The sequence below is a fragment of the Phalacrocorax aristotelis genome, chromosome Z (genome assembly GCF_949628215.1).
Source record: "Phalacrocorax aristotelis chromosome Z, bGulAri2.1, whole genome shotgun sequence".
NCBI lineage: Eukaryota > Metazoa > Chordata > Aves > Suliformes > Phalacrocoracidae > Phalacrocorax > Phalacrocorax aristotelis.
Window position 1 is genome coordinate 67,465,924 of NC_134311.1, and position 14,350 is coordinate 67,480,273.

General features: G+C 42.0%; 1 protein-coding gene across 1 annotated transcript in view; it reads left to right on the forward strand.

Annotated features, from left to right (window-relative positions):
- Window positions 1-14,350, forward strand: part of RICTOR (RPTOR independent companion of MTOR complex 2) — a 95,825-nt gene that overhangs the window by 23,493 nt on the left and 57,982 nt on the right. The window contains exon 4 of the mRNA XM_075079849.1: window positions 3,163-3,227. Coding sequence (XP_074935950.1) covers window positions 3,163-3,227 — 65 coding nt within the window. The remainder of the gene's footprint in view (window positions 1-3,162; window positions 3,228-14,350) is intronic.

Below are 14,350 nucleotides of genomic sequence, written 5' to 3' on the forward strand. Positions count from 1 at the left end.
CCCCCCCCCCCCCCCCCCCCCCCCCCCCCCCATATATCAATCCTGCCATACTTTTGCCACTTTTTTTCACCCTTAGACTAAATAAATCCAATAGCTTAGCCTTCATGGGTGTGTTTTTTAGCTGTCTCATACATTTTTCTGCTATACTTTTTCTGCTATACTGTTTGTCTGCTCTTAAAACATGGCACACAAAACTTTGTTCTTCATGCAGTTTTGAGAACAGCCTGTGAAATGGGGGGAAAAAAAGGTCTTTTTGTCTCAAACGTAATGCAGTCCTATTAGTACTTCCAAAGGGAAAAATTCCCAATTTTGCTTGTTTGATTTTTTTCTTAAATTACATCACATTAGCTCATTTAGTTTATAGATTGCTGTAACTTATAGATCTTGCTTTCCTTTTGAAATTTGGTTTTATATTTAACATTCTGAATGTTTTCTGGACATCTTGTATTTCTCTGCTGGACTCCTTTCAGTTTTTAAGTGTCTGTTAATATGTGGTACCCTGAAGGAAATTATATACTGTTCCTTTTATTAATTGAATTTTCTTACTGAGTTTGGGCACTCCTTTCAAATCACTGGAACATTTTGAATTCTGATCTTGCTGTTCATCTTTTAAAACCTTTTCTAGCTGGAAAACCTGTAAGCACACTACTGTGTGTAAATGGCAAAGAAAGCCAATAAATGAGTAATGGTCGCCCATTGGATCAGGAGTAAGCTAATAGCAAAAGTAACTAATCTTGTAGTTATTTAGCCATTTTTTTCTGTTCATTCTTTGTGAAAAATATTTCACATGTATGCACAGACACCATCAAACACTCTGATAATAATTATCACATTCAGAAATTTGTATCTACGCAGCAGTTAAACTGTCATCAAGTTGTAACGATCATCAGGTTACGTGGCTATGGTTGAGTTTCAGGAAAAGGTCAAGCTTTTTCTACATCAGTGAGGGTGTGCAGAGTGGGAATGTGTATAGAGGAAAATGGTACTGAGGAGCTAATAATAACATTATATGTAATTGGTAAGAGTGGTTACTGACAGCTAGACTAGAGCTGGTCCAGTGAACTGAATGCTCTTTAGCAATTTCAGTGAGTTAGGTGGGTTCTGAAAACATGTAATCTGCTTTAGTTTCATCTCGGGACTGCTTAGGATGCAAACCAATGGTAAGTGCAATAATAGGAGAATTGCTTCAGAAATGTGCACAATAGCAGCTTTCTCAAATGTTTTTCCTATATCAGAATTAGAATTCTATTATTTGGGTTTTTTTAAGCAGGAAAAAAGACTGCTGAGGATAATCTGGTGTGTTAAATTAGGATTTCTCATTTGTGTCTAGGGTGGTATGATGGGGAGAAGTTTAGATGTATTGATGATGAGTCTAAACAACTATTGATGTATTTATCTGAACAATGAACTAGTTTTACTCATTATCTTCTCACACTGTTTTGCTTACACTTTGCCAGCCAATTTTTACAGATCATAAGATGTCAATAGAAATGCTAAAGCAGCAGTGGTAGCCTTAGGCATTCCAACAAAGTGGCATAAAAATAGATTGATGCTAGGAAGTGACATACTGTCATAACCTGTTAATGCACCAATTGTCTAGTTTTATTATCACTTAAATTGGAAAGGTTGGGGAAAAGAGTTCATGTAATAACTTGCCTTATGTTTTATAATAATCTTTTGTTATAGCCACTGTTAAGAAAATTGCAAAATCCTAAACATTTGAATCAACTTAGATTATTTGAGCCCAAATGTGGAGCTGATCTAGGCCAATTTAACAAGATTGGATTTCAGCATTATCACTGTGTATTTCTCACAATGTGAAAAATAATTTCTTAATGTAATGTGAACCTTGGAAGAATTTGTACTTGTTGAGCATAATCCTAAGTATTGTTTAAATTTAAATGATCATGCTAATGAAATGGGTTTACATAAAAGCAGAGTTTCTGTGCAATATGGTGGTTTTCCAGGTGGAAGGGAACAGTGGGATGGGAATATGGAACATCTTAACTATTTCAACTTACAGTAGCCTTAATTTAACTGTTTTAGTTTATTATAAATTTCTTACGTTAGCAGTAAGTACATATAAAGAATGTGGCACAGGGTTTTATGTATTTTAATACTTTCAGAGCAGGGGTATTCACTAGTTAGCACAAACACTTCCTGAGCTCCTTACTGAGCAGAAACTGTTAATACTGCGCTGGCTCAGAATTGAAGACAAGCCTGTTTCAAAAAGAGAGGACAAAGTGCAAAGCTATTGCAATCGGTATTAGTCACTTGAGTTTTTGGAAGTGCTTGGAAAAGTGCTTTGGGGTTTGGATGTGATAAAATATTTTATAATTTTAGCTAAGGGTAGTAAATGAAATTACTAGGGATTTCTATGCTTGCAAAGGAGAGCAGCATCAGCTCTTCTTACAAAAGAGACTTAAGAGGCTAAAGTGCTGGCCTACACTAGATTGCTCGTTTTGAGATTGGTTTTGGACATAAAAACTGTGCTTGTAAATCTTCAGTCTTGTGTTCAAAATGGATAGATATGGCCGATATGTTCAGAATTTATGACAGTTTATAGGTGTCTTTTTGTGTGCATAAATTCAACCTTTGCACTGATATTTCAGAGGTACAAGTTCTAAGGAATCCAATTGCAGGCCAGGCTAAATGGCAGTTACTGGACAGTTACCATTGGCAGTGCCTTCTGATTTCCCCCACCCCCCATGCCTGTGCTGCTGTAGCAAAACATGACAGTGGACCATCAGCGTCAATCTTTGCTTCAAAACTCTCACCCAAGCCCTCTTTTTGAATGGAGATGTGCTTTGCTTCAGTCTTTCATCTCTGCTGGGTTACTGATTGTCCAACTAGTGGCTCTTCGAAAAAGAGCTTAAAGGCAACAAGAGGAGCAATCTGGAGTTGAAAAATTGACCGGTAGGCAGCTTACACAATTGTGCAAGCTTTTCTGTAGTGTGAGAGGGCACAGATTTGTGTGTGTCTGGTGTACATAGGAACAGAATACTGTCAGCAGAAATTCTCAGGGAAGTTTGAAGTTGGTACTCTTCCCCTTGCCATGAATGAAATTTCTCATGTTTCTTTTAAAGCATTGACAGAAATTTGCAGTTTTATGTAGTCATTTCTAGAGAGTTATAAATAACAGATGTTATCTTTTATTTCCAGCTTCTTTCTAATACTGGCCATGCTGAAGAAAAGCTAGGTTTTACATATGACAGCATCATAATATGGTAAGTAGTAAGGACCACTAGAGCAATACTGGGGTGCTTTAATTGCTTTAGGTGTGATTAAATAAACTTTATTTGTACTTTTGAGCTAGTATTTTGTATTTCTAATGTGTCTGAGATTTCGTAGTGCAAACATACACTTTACAAATATTTTAATGAGTAAAATCAGAAATACATTTGCTTTTGAAATACAAAGAAATACATCTTTGCTTTTGGGCAAAGAGAGGGGGAAAACCCCTCCAAGTTAGAAGTGTGGATTTCTTCATTATTATTATATTCCTCATAGATGTAAAAATACCTGTAAATATCTCAGTACTTGCAGAAAGCAGTTTTAGTAAAAATGTGCATCTACAGAATTCAGAGCGTACTCTTGATGTAGAATCAGGATTTAAAGATAAATATATGTTAAGTTGGTGTGTAAATGTGTCTTTGTAGCATTGCTTCCCCTGCTACTAAAATACCCTGTATATGTACTTTCAAGTGGAATTTTCCTACATTTTGTTGCCATTTCTGACAGTCAAAAGTAAGTACATGCTCATTTCCAGAAGCCTGTGTTTTTACACAGACATTGATAAATTTGTCCTGAGTCTCAGCACTGGTGGCAGAAACAACTAAGATCTAGTATTTAATATGATTTTGTGTTCTTTCCATTTAGTTACCTGACTTAAGAAGCCAAGCTTTAAAAAGTTAGTCACTCTTTAAAATGTTGGGAAAGCTTTTGTAATTTCTTGTGGAAATATTGTGAGTTGTTTTCTTAAACTGATTTTCCTTGCTAGAACAAAAAATTAAAAAAAAATAGTATAATTTTGTGAATGCATATTTTGCTGTAAGCTTTAATAGGTTATCTTCTGATCTTATTTATGTAACCTATTATAGTACTATATGATGGAACTAAACGTCACTTAAGAGTATAACTTCACAATTCAGAGTTCTTTACCAAATATTTTAAAATATAAGTCTAAAAGGTTATGCAAATACTAGCATTTGTTTTTATAGGAAGAAGTTTGCAGAAAGAGCTGCTAATCCAAACACAATTACAGATATTGATAAGGAAGAGAGAAAAATGTTCTCGGCAGACGAATGAAGAAAAATAGCCTCCTACTTAGAAAAAAGACAAAAATGGCTTCTCAAAAAAACCAAAAAGACATGTAGCAGGCATATAATCTTGGTTACTTTTGTTACTTTGGTCATTCCAATGGCGGTTCTGTGTATGTACATAAGAAACAATTTTTTTATGCATATATATAGGTTATTCTGCTATAGTGATAATTTTCAAAGTCAAGGATGCCACTCAGGTATTCACATTTTACCAGCCATAATCGTGCTGATCGGTTGTTCTTTGGAAGTATTTATAGGGTTGATAGTTTTCATGAAATACAGACTTTTCAGCCAAACTTAAAAATTTTGCTCTGCAGAGTTACAGCCATTCAGCACTAGTAGTCTGTTCACAGATTATTTTGCTATCAACATACAGCCATTCTGACTAACTAGCAAATACTGAACTTACTAATTAATTTTGGAAATGACCTTCAGGTAGGCTAAGTACATACATTCCTTTGGAGATAACATGCAAGTTCTGTAATCTGCTTTGCTGATGTTCCCAACATAATCTTAGATTTCCATAGGGAAACCTTTTTGTTCTACAGAACAAAATTGTTTTTCTTCGAAAACATGAAAAATTATTTGTATACAAGAAATACTTCGAGTTTTCTGCATTTGTGAAGTATGAATGGCTAACCTTAAAGCATTAAACATTGATTAATGATTTCAAGAGTAATTATAGATTTCTTGTAAAGTTCTACGTTTTGGTGTCAGTAACCTTGATAGACTTTTTCCCAAACCAAAGACAGTTGCAATCTGTAATAATTGCAATTATTCTCAAGTTAGAGATGTGTTCTTTAGAACACTCTCTTAGAATTTTGTTAGTCCAAGTGCCTGATTATAGTTTCTTCCTGCCAGCATAGGGAGATAAGTGACACATTTTGTTGCCATTCCCAGTGTAGATGGGTCTTCCCGGTTCCCAGAGCACCATACCATTGACAGATGAGAGGAAGCCTTGAGCCATGAAGAAAATGGAGTGTTGGTAGGCCTCAAACTTCTGAGGTCTATTAGTAACGTGCCAAGGGGTTTTGGCCGCTAAAGCAAAATTCAGAATGTTACCTGTTTGGATCAAACAAAGACTTGTCAAAACCATGGTTATCTTTCTGTAGTGAATGGATGAGATGCTTTAGAAAAAGGTGCAAGAATGATCATTTAATAGGTAGTGAATATCCTTTCTTATTCCATCCTTTGTTAGTTCTTCCAGACTTTTTATTAGTCTTAATGCTGTCTTAGGAAGTTATTTTCATTTCTGCAGTGACACTAAAAATATTGGGGCAAATAGTATTGCACTTACCTTTTCTCTTACACAGTCATCATGTCTTTTTGGCACTTTCAGCCACAGATGCATGTGGAGTAAGCGTATCAAAATAATTTTCATAATTTTCAATAATTTTCATGGCTATTTTAGAATCATGTATGGGTTTATAACAGTTTTTATGTTGATGTGCATTGTCACATCTATCTCAAAATTTCTTCACCGTCTTGTTAACTAGATGCTCATAGATAACTTTTAAGTTCCCTTGAAGTTCTCATAATGCCATCCTATTCTCATTAATAGACACTATTCTGCTGTCTGTATTCCTGCTCCCCCGCTTCCTCCAAATCAAGAATTGCGTGCTAAAGAACGTCTACAAAATGGGGTTGTGAATCCGGATAAAAATCAGGACCAAAAAATTATCAGGATGAAATTCTTCTATTTACCTGTACTCTTTGAATTAATCTTTTCAGAATTTGATTTGTGAAACTACTTTTCATCACTTTATAATCTCTTTATATTCCTTAATGTAACCTTCAGCAGCACTTTATGCCTTTTTACACACTATTGTAATCACTTCTTGTAAAAGATTAGTAGAATACATTCTGTGTAAACTCTTATGGTTGCTTCACATCACTAACCAGTTTTATTTTAAAGTAGTTTTATTTTAAGATCATAAACAGTCTTTTGGATGCTCTTTGCAATCCTTTTATCCATCTTGGCCACTACCGTTTATAATTCAGGGCCTAGCAAATATGTGCAGATAGTTCGTGTTAATGTTCTTCCCAAACACTTAGATGTGAAACTTGGTGGGCTGCTGATAATACTTACTGAAAGATTTCCTCCAGTTCTTCCATAATTTTCACTTCTTACTCTAACTTACATTTTGTGTAATAAAAAAGGCTTTATGATAGCAGTCTTCATGCAGACCTCCAAAGCAGTGACTTGGTATGAAGAAAACGCTTGTTTCTGTGGTACCTCTGTTGGTCTCTGTCATGGTTTAGCCGGCAACTCAGCCCCACACAGTTGCTCGCTCACTCCCCCACTGGTGGGATGGGGGAGAGAATCAGAAGGGTAAAGCTCGTGGGTAGAGATAAGAAGAGTTTAATAATTAAAATTAAAAAAAAAAAAAACCCCAACAGAAATGCGATGGAAAGGAAAACAACGAGAGGCACGAAAGTTGGGTGGGAGGGAGGCGGATGAACTGCTGAAACAAACCGCAGGCAACGCAGCCGCTCACCGCCTGCCGAACTGATGTTTCACCTCCCTGAGCCGCCACTGCCCCCCTTAATGTACTGGTCATGGTGTCACGTGGTATGGAATGAACCTGCCACTGGCTAGTTGGGGTCAGCCGCCCTGGCCGTGGCCCTGCCCCTCCCGCTGACGCAGCAGAGCAGGGGAAGCTGGAAAAGTCCCTAACCACCACAGGCACTGCAGTGAGGAGAATTAATGCCTTCTCAGCCAAAACCAGCACATTCTCCACCCCTTATTCCATACCATTTACACCATGCCCAGGTCCCATACCACCCAATGCAACCTTACCAACCACCACCCCTCCCCTTCCCATCCTTTAACATAATACACAGACATCATTCCCTTAGTCTATGGACCTTCCCTGTAAATTGTCCATTAAAATGTCCATTGAGTTCACCCAGTCCATGACTCTGGGCTCCATCTGTTGTATCAGTCTTTCAGAGCAGAAGAGATGGTGTGTGTGGCGTTGGGTTGCTGCATACTGAGTCAGTCATCGTTCCATCACTGCTGCACTTTGCTTGTTTCACAGTTCATCTTCCATGGATTCGGGGGCTTGTACTCTGATATCATTGATACAACACAGAGATGACACACAATATTATATAGCAATTTGCGTTATGCCATTCAGTTCATTGGCTGTTTCGCCCAAAATCAAATTGCCTTGAGGCACGCATTGGACTTCTCCATCCTCCCACATCACCCACCAAGTGCACCCAGGGCCTTGACAAAATGCAGTCCCACAAATGGGTTTGCCTTTGGCTGAGGCAGGAATAACCCAGACTGTTTTGCCCAGCATATTTTTTACGTGCACTACAGGAACTCTGTTCCCTTCCACAGTACGTAAGCATTCTGACTGGGCAGGACCACCTCGATTGGTAGATCCCCTCGTGTTGACTAACCAGGTGGCTTTTGCTAAATGTGTATCTGCGTGCCTGAATGTCCCACCCCCCATTGCTCTCAGTGTAGTTTTTAACAGTCCATTGTACTGTTCAATTTTTCCAGAGGCTGGTGTGTGATAGGGGATGTGATACACCCACTCAGTGCTGTGTTCTCTGGACCAGGTGGCTATGAGGTTGTTTGGGAAATGAGTCCTGTTGCCTGACTCAGTTCTCTCTGGGCTGCCATGTCACCATAGGACTTGTTTTTCAAGAACCAATATAGTGTTCCAGGCAGTGGCGTGGGGCATAGGATATGTTTCCAGCCAGCTGGTGGTTGTTTCTACCATTGTAAGCACATGGCGCTGGCCTTGGCAGGTTTGTGAGAGTGTGATATAGTCAATTTGCCAGGCCTCCCCATATTTATATTTCAGCCATCGTCCCCCGTACCAGAGGCTTTACGCGCTTTGCTTGCTTGATTGCAGCGCATGTTTCACATTCATGGATAACCTGTGCAATAACATGCATGGTCAAGTCCACCCCTCAATCACGAGCTCATCTGTATGTTGCATCTCTCCCTTGATGGCCTGAGGTGTCATGGGCCCACCAAGCTAGAAATAGTTCACCCTTATGTTGCCAGTCCAGATCCGCCTGGGCCACTTCAATCTTGGCAGCCTTATCCACCTGCTGGTTGTTTCCATGTTCTTCAGTGGCCCGACTCTTGGGGACGTGAGCATCCACATGACGCACCTTTACAACCAGATTCTCTACCTGGGCAGCAATATCTTGCCACAATGCGGCAGCCCAGATGGGTTTGCCTCTGTGCTGCCAGTTGCTCTGGTTCCACTGCTGTAACCAGGCCCGCAGGGCATTTGCCACCACCCAGGAGTCAGTACAGAGATAAAGCACTGGCCACTTTTCCCATTCAGCGATGTCTAAGGCCAGCTGGATAGCCTTTACCTCTGCAAACTGGCTCAATTCACCTTCTCCTTCAGCAGTTTCTGCAACTTGTCGTGTAGGAGTCCATACAGCAGCCTTCCATCTCTGGTGCTTTCCTACAAGATGACAGGACCCACCAGTGAACAGGGCATATTGCTTCTCATTTTCTGGCAGTTTGTTTTACAGTGGGGCTTCTTCAACACATGTCACCTCCTCCGCTGATGATAATCCAAAGTCTTTGCCTTCTGGCCAATCCATGGTCACTTCCATGATTCCTGGGTGACTGGGGTTTCCTCCTTGAGCCCGCTGGGTGATCAGTGCAACCCATTTACTCCACGTAGCATCAGTTGCATGGTGTGTAGAGGGGACATTTCCTTTGAACATCCAGCCCAGCACCGGCAGTCGGGGTGCCAGGAGCAGCTGTGCTTCAGCATCAACCACGTCTGAAGCAGCTCGAACCCCTTCATATGCTGCCAATATCTCTTTTTCAGCTGGGGTATAGTGGGCTTCGGACCCTCTGTACCCACGACTCCAAAACACTAGGGGTCGACCTTGGGTCTCCCCTGGTACTTTCTGCCAGAGGCTCCAGGCAGGGCCATTCTCCCCAACTGTGGTGTAGAGCACATTCTTTACATCTTGTCCTGCCCAGACTGGCCCAAGAGCTACTGCATGAACTATCTCCTGTTTAATTTGTTCGAAGGCTTGTTGTTGCTCAGGGCCCCATTTGAAATCATTCTTTTTCCGGGTCACTTGATAGAGAGGGCTTACAATCAGACTGTAATCTGGAATATGCATTCCCCAAAATCCCACAACAGCCAAGAAAGCTTCTGTTTCCTTTTTGCTAGTTGGTGGAGACATGGCTGCTATTTTGTTGATGTCCTGGTTTCAGCTGGGATAGAGTTAAATTTCTTTGTAGTAGCTAGTATAGGACTATGTTTTGGAGTTTTGCTGGAAACAGTGGTGATAATGCAGAGATGTTTTAGTTGTTGCTAAGTAGCTGTTACACTGGTCAAGGACTTTTTCAGCTCCCCATGCTCTGCCAGGGGCACAAAATGCTGGGTGGGGTCACAGCCGGGACAGCTGACCCAGACTGACCAATGGTATATTCCATACCATATGACATCATGCTCAGTATATAAAGCTGGGGGAAGAATAAGGAAGGGGGGACATTGGGAGTGATGGCGGTTGTCTTCCCAAGTAACCGTTACGTGTGATGGAGCCCTGCTGTCCTGGAGGTGGCTGAACGCCTGCCTGCCCATGGGAAGCGGTGAATGAATTCCTTGCTTTGCTTTGCTTCCGTGCACAGCTTTTGCTTTACCTATTGAAGTGTCTTTATCTCAAACCATGAGTTACTTTACTTTTACTCTTCCTATTCGCTACCCCATCCCACCAGTGGGGAGTGAGCGAGCGGCTGCGTGGTGCTTGGTTGCTGACTGGGGCTAAACCACGAAAGTTGATCACATCCATTGGGATCTGACAACGTCTCCACCCTCCGTTAGATTTCCGCACTGGCTATATGGGACTGTTAAAGGGTGAGTGGGTCTTGCTGATCGCTGCTTGGCTCTTCAGTCAGTGAATGAGCTCATGGATGGGAATCAGGGAGTCTCGGTTGGTGCAATATTGCCGCCAATGCACCGTTGTGGTGGCGATCGGCACCCGTTGTTCTTTGACCGTCAGCAGCCCCACAACAGAAGCGTCCTTCGAGAGACTGGGCAAGGTAGACAGCTGTTTAATTTCCTCCGTCTCCAAGGCAGCTACACCAAAAGCCCACTTGTACCCTTTTGGGTCCTTGAAATACCCTCTCCTGAGGTAGTCTGTGCCAAGGATGCACGGAGCCTCTGGGCCAGTCATGACGGGGTGCTTTTACCACTCATTCCTGGTTAGGCTCACTTTGGCCTCCAATACAGTTAGCTCTTGGGATCCCCCTGTCACTCCAGCAATGCTGATGAGTTCTGCCCCTATATAGTTTGATGGCATTAGGGTGCATTGTGTACCGGTGTCCACTAAAGCTTTATACTCCTGTGGGTTGGACGTGCCAGGCCATCGGATCCACACAGTCCAGTAAGTCCAGTTATCCCTTTCCTCCACCTGGCTGGAGGCAGGGCCCCTCTAGTCTTGATCATGGCATTCATAACTCACTTCCTGTAAATGTGACTCAAGAGTCTCTCTGTTAAGCTCAGGAACAAAATCAGCACTTCTACTCCTCTGTCTGGGGACCTGCTCACTGGAAGTTGGAGCAGCAGCTTTCCTGGAATAACCTCCCTGAGTGATTGTTCTTCCTTGCAGCTCACGTACCTGTGCCTCTAGGGTCGAGGTAGGCTTGCCATCCCACCTCCTCATGTCCTCTCCGTGGTCACGCAGGTAGAACCATAGGGTGGCCCGTGGTGTGCATCCCCTCCTTTGAGCCAAAGGACGCTTATTCCTAACAGCTGAGACACTACTCTCTAAAGGTGGGGAGCAGGACATACCTTCTTTGAGTGGCTGGACCTCTCGGGATAGTTTCTCCACAGCACAGGCTAGCGAGGAAGAGATATTTATTTCATAATCCCAAAGTCTGTCAATCACCTCCACCACTGTTGGTGCCTCGTCCCCTCTGCAGGACACTACTGCCAATGACTTTACATCTGATGGTGGTGCGCTCTGTACAAACTTCTGCCACATGGGTCGTGTGCACTCGGCTTCATCTGGATCTCTGAATGACTGTTGATCGTCCAGGTCACCATAAATCACCTCAAGCACAGCTAATTCCCTTAGATACTGGACGCCTTTCTCCATGGTTGTCCATTTTCCTAGGCGACATACAATATCTTCCTTGAAGGGATACCTTTCTCTCACACCGGACAGGAGCCGCATCCAGAGCCTGGGGGCTTGTTTCCCTTTTCCAATTGCTTCGTCAATGCCCTCTTCCCCAGAGAGGGATCCCAGTTTTTTGGCTTCTTCTCCCTCTAATTCCACACTGCTGGCCCCATTATCCCAGCGTTGGAGCAGGCAGGTGACAATGTGCTCACCTGAACGATGGCCGAAATCTTTTCACGTTATCTCACAACTCACTCAAGGATTGGGTAGTTTCTGTTTCTTGTACGAGTTCTTCCTCTTCCTCCTCCTCTACTCACGATGGCCCTGCTCTTCCATCATCTCTTTCTAAACAATTTGACTTTCTCTTCCAAGGTTTCTTCTTGTGTATGGGAGCAACTGATACTGGCACAGGTTAACCCTCTGATTCAGCTGCAACGCTTGTCACCGGAGTTAGAGTAGCTGCAGTGTCTGTCATGAGGGTTTGAGTGGCCGCAGTGCTTGCTGCTTTCCTTGTCTTTGTCTTTTTAGATCCAGGGGCCTTCTCTTCCCCTTGGGGGTACTGAATAGTGTTAAACAGGGCTCAGTAGGCATGGCCCAGGCCCCAGCACATTGCAGTGGTTTGTATCTCTCTAGAATTGCCTGGGTGACAACATTCTTCCTCCAAATATTCTACTAGTTTTTCAGGATTCTGCACTTGTTGAGGGGTGAAGTCCCAATACACTGGGGGTGCCCACTGTCTTAGGCATTTGCCCATACTACCCCACATACCCTGCCACGCATAGCTATTGAGCCTTGGGGCAGATCTCTGGATGATATTCTTAAATTGCTTATTAACCTTAGACACAGCTGAAATGGTCTGCCAAAGCAATAGCAACAGATTTATCTTAACTACCCAAGGATGTTCAAGATACTGAAAATTTGTTGTAATGAAGGAGGAGGCATTATAGAACATGGTAGCTAAGGTATCATTCTATATTTCCTCCATAAAAAACCTCTCAGAGGAAGAGGTATAATTGCTAATTGCCTCAGTAAGGTGGTATCCAAAGTACAGTAATTGTTTCAGCAAAGACCCTAAATACCGGATAAAACTGAAAACCAGTGTCTGCGTAACAAATCTCTTAGGCAGAACATCGCTAATCACAGCAGAACACAGCAGACTAAACAAACCAACCCTGATCTTTAACACAAACTGCAAAAACGAGAACCAACAGCTGTTGTTATCTCCAACCCTTGAGCCCCACGCTGGGTGCCAAAAAAGACTGTTGTGGTTTAGCCGGCAACTCAGCCCCACACAGCCGCTCTCTCACTGCCCCACCGGTGGGATGGGGGAGAGAATCAGAAGGGTAATGCTCGTGGGTAGAGATAAGAAGAGTTTAATAATTAAAATAAAAAAAAAAAAAAACCCCAACAGAAATGCGATGGAAAGGAAAACAACGAGAGACACGAAAGTTGGGTGGGAGGGAGGCGGATGAACTGCTGAAACAAACCGCAGGCAATGCAGCCGCTCACCGCCTGCCGAACTGATGTTTCACCTCCCTGAGCCGCCACTGCCCCCCTTAATATACTGGTCATGGTGTCACGTGGTATGGAATGAACCTGCCATTGGCCAGTCGGGGTCAGCTGCCATGGCCGTGGCCCCGCCCCTCCCAGCCCCCTGCCAACACAGCAGAGCAGGGGAAGCTGAAAAAGTCCCCAACCACCACAGGCACTGCAGTGAGGAGAATTAATGCCTTCTCAGCCAAAACCATCACAGTCTCTTATTTGCTTCATTGCTTCTCCTTTTCCTTTTGGCTTATCCAGTGGGTCCCATTTTAATTTTTCAAGTTCTCCCTTTCCAGTACAGCTGAGAAGTCAGAACGTGTAGACACGTAGACATACATATAGGTTTTGTACAAATTTTTTTTCTCTGCCTGCTGTAGCATATCTTCATTGTATTTATAAGGTCAAGTTTCTCCCAGGTTTTTGCAGCTTAGTTGTTGACTGGTGAGTGTTTCAGTTTAGTTTTTGCTTTTTAATGGACTTTTTTTGTTCAGCCCTGTACACTTCTGTATGTCACTGCTTTCATTAGACCTTTATGGATTTTTATGGCCTTTATTTTAGGTTTTATCTTGCTGGCTATCTCTGTATTTTCATTGCATTCTCACTATTTAAAGATACTGACACACCCCTTTTTGGTACATTCTGCTTTTGGGTGTTTAATCTCATGAGAGTTCTGTACTTTGTATTGGCTTCGCTGTTGCCAATTCTTGAATTAACTTCTATCTTCAAATTAAGAATATCCTCCTCTTGTGAGTTGTAGAACAAGCTTTCAACACATTGATTGCTTTTGAGAAACTATAAGTCTAAAGATTGTTTTGGTCTGCCATTCAAGAAATATTTTCCCCTCAAATATAAACTAATAAAATAATGTACTTTACTTGATGAGGGGGGAAAATATCCAGATTCAGTATTTGACTGTCTTAATAAGAAACGTCATGGATAGTAACACCATTTGCATGACTAACAGATAACTTCTGCCCTAAAAGGAAACTCTGGTGAAGTCTTAAACTGGCATTTTCAAACCAGTTGTAAACTGTGAGGTAAAAGTCTAAATAGAAAAATACCCTTGAGTAGAACTGAGTCTTATGTGCTTATCCCTCAGACTTCCATCTCTGCAAAGCTGCAAAACTAGAAACAAAGCATGATGCATCTAAAGAGTACCAATCTATGCAGCACAATTGGAGAGTTACTTGTCTGCTTTTCTTGAATGACTTTGGAAATAAATCTCTCCTCTAGTACAGCTTTTTCTAGAGGAATAATTTTTCTTAACCTCACAGTATTGAGAATATGTTTCTTATTTGCTTCTAGCTGAGCCTAAAGTAAATAAATAAAGGTAACTGGTGGCAACTCTTTATGTGAAGAAGCAC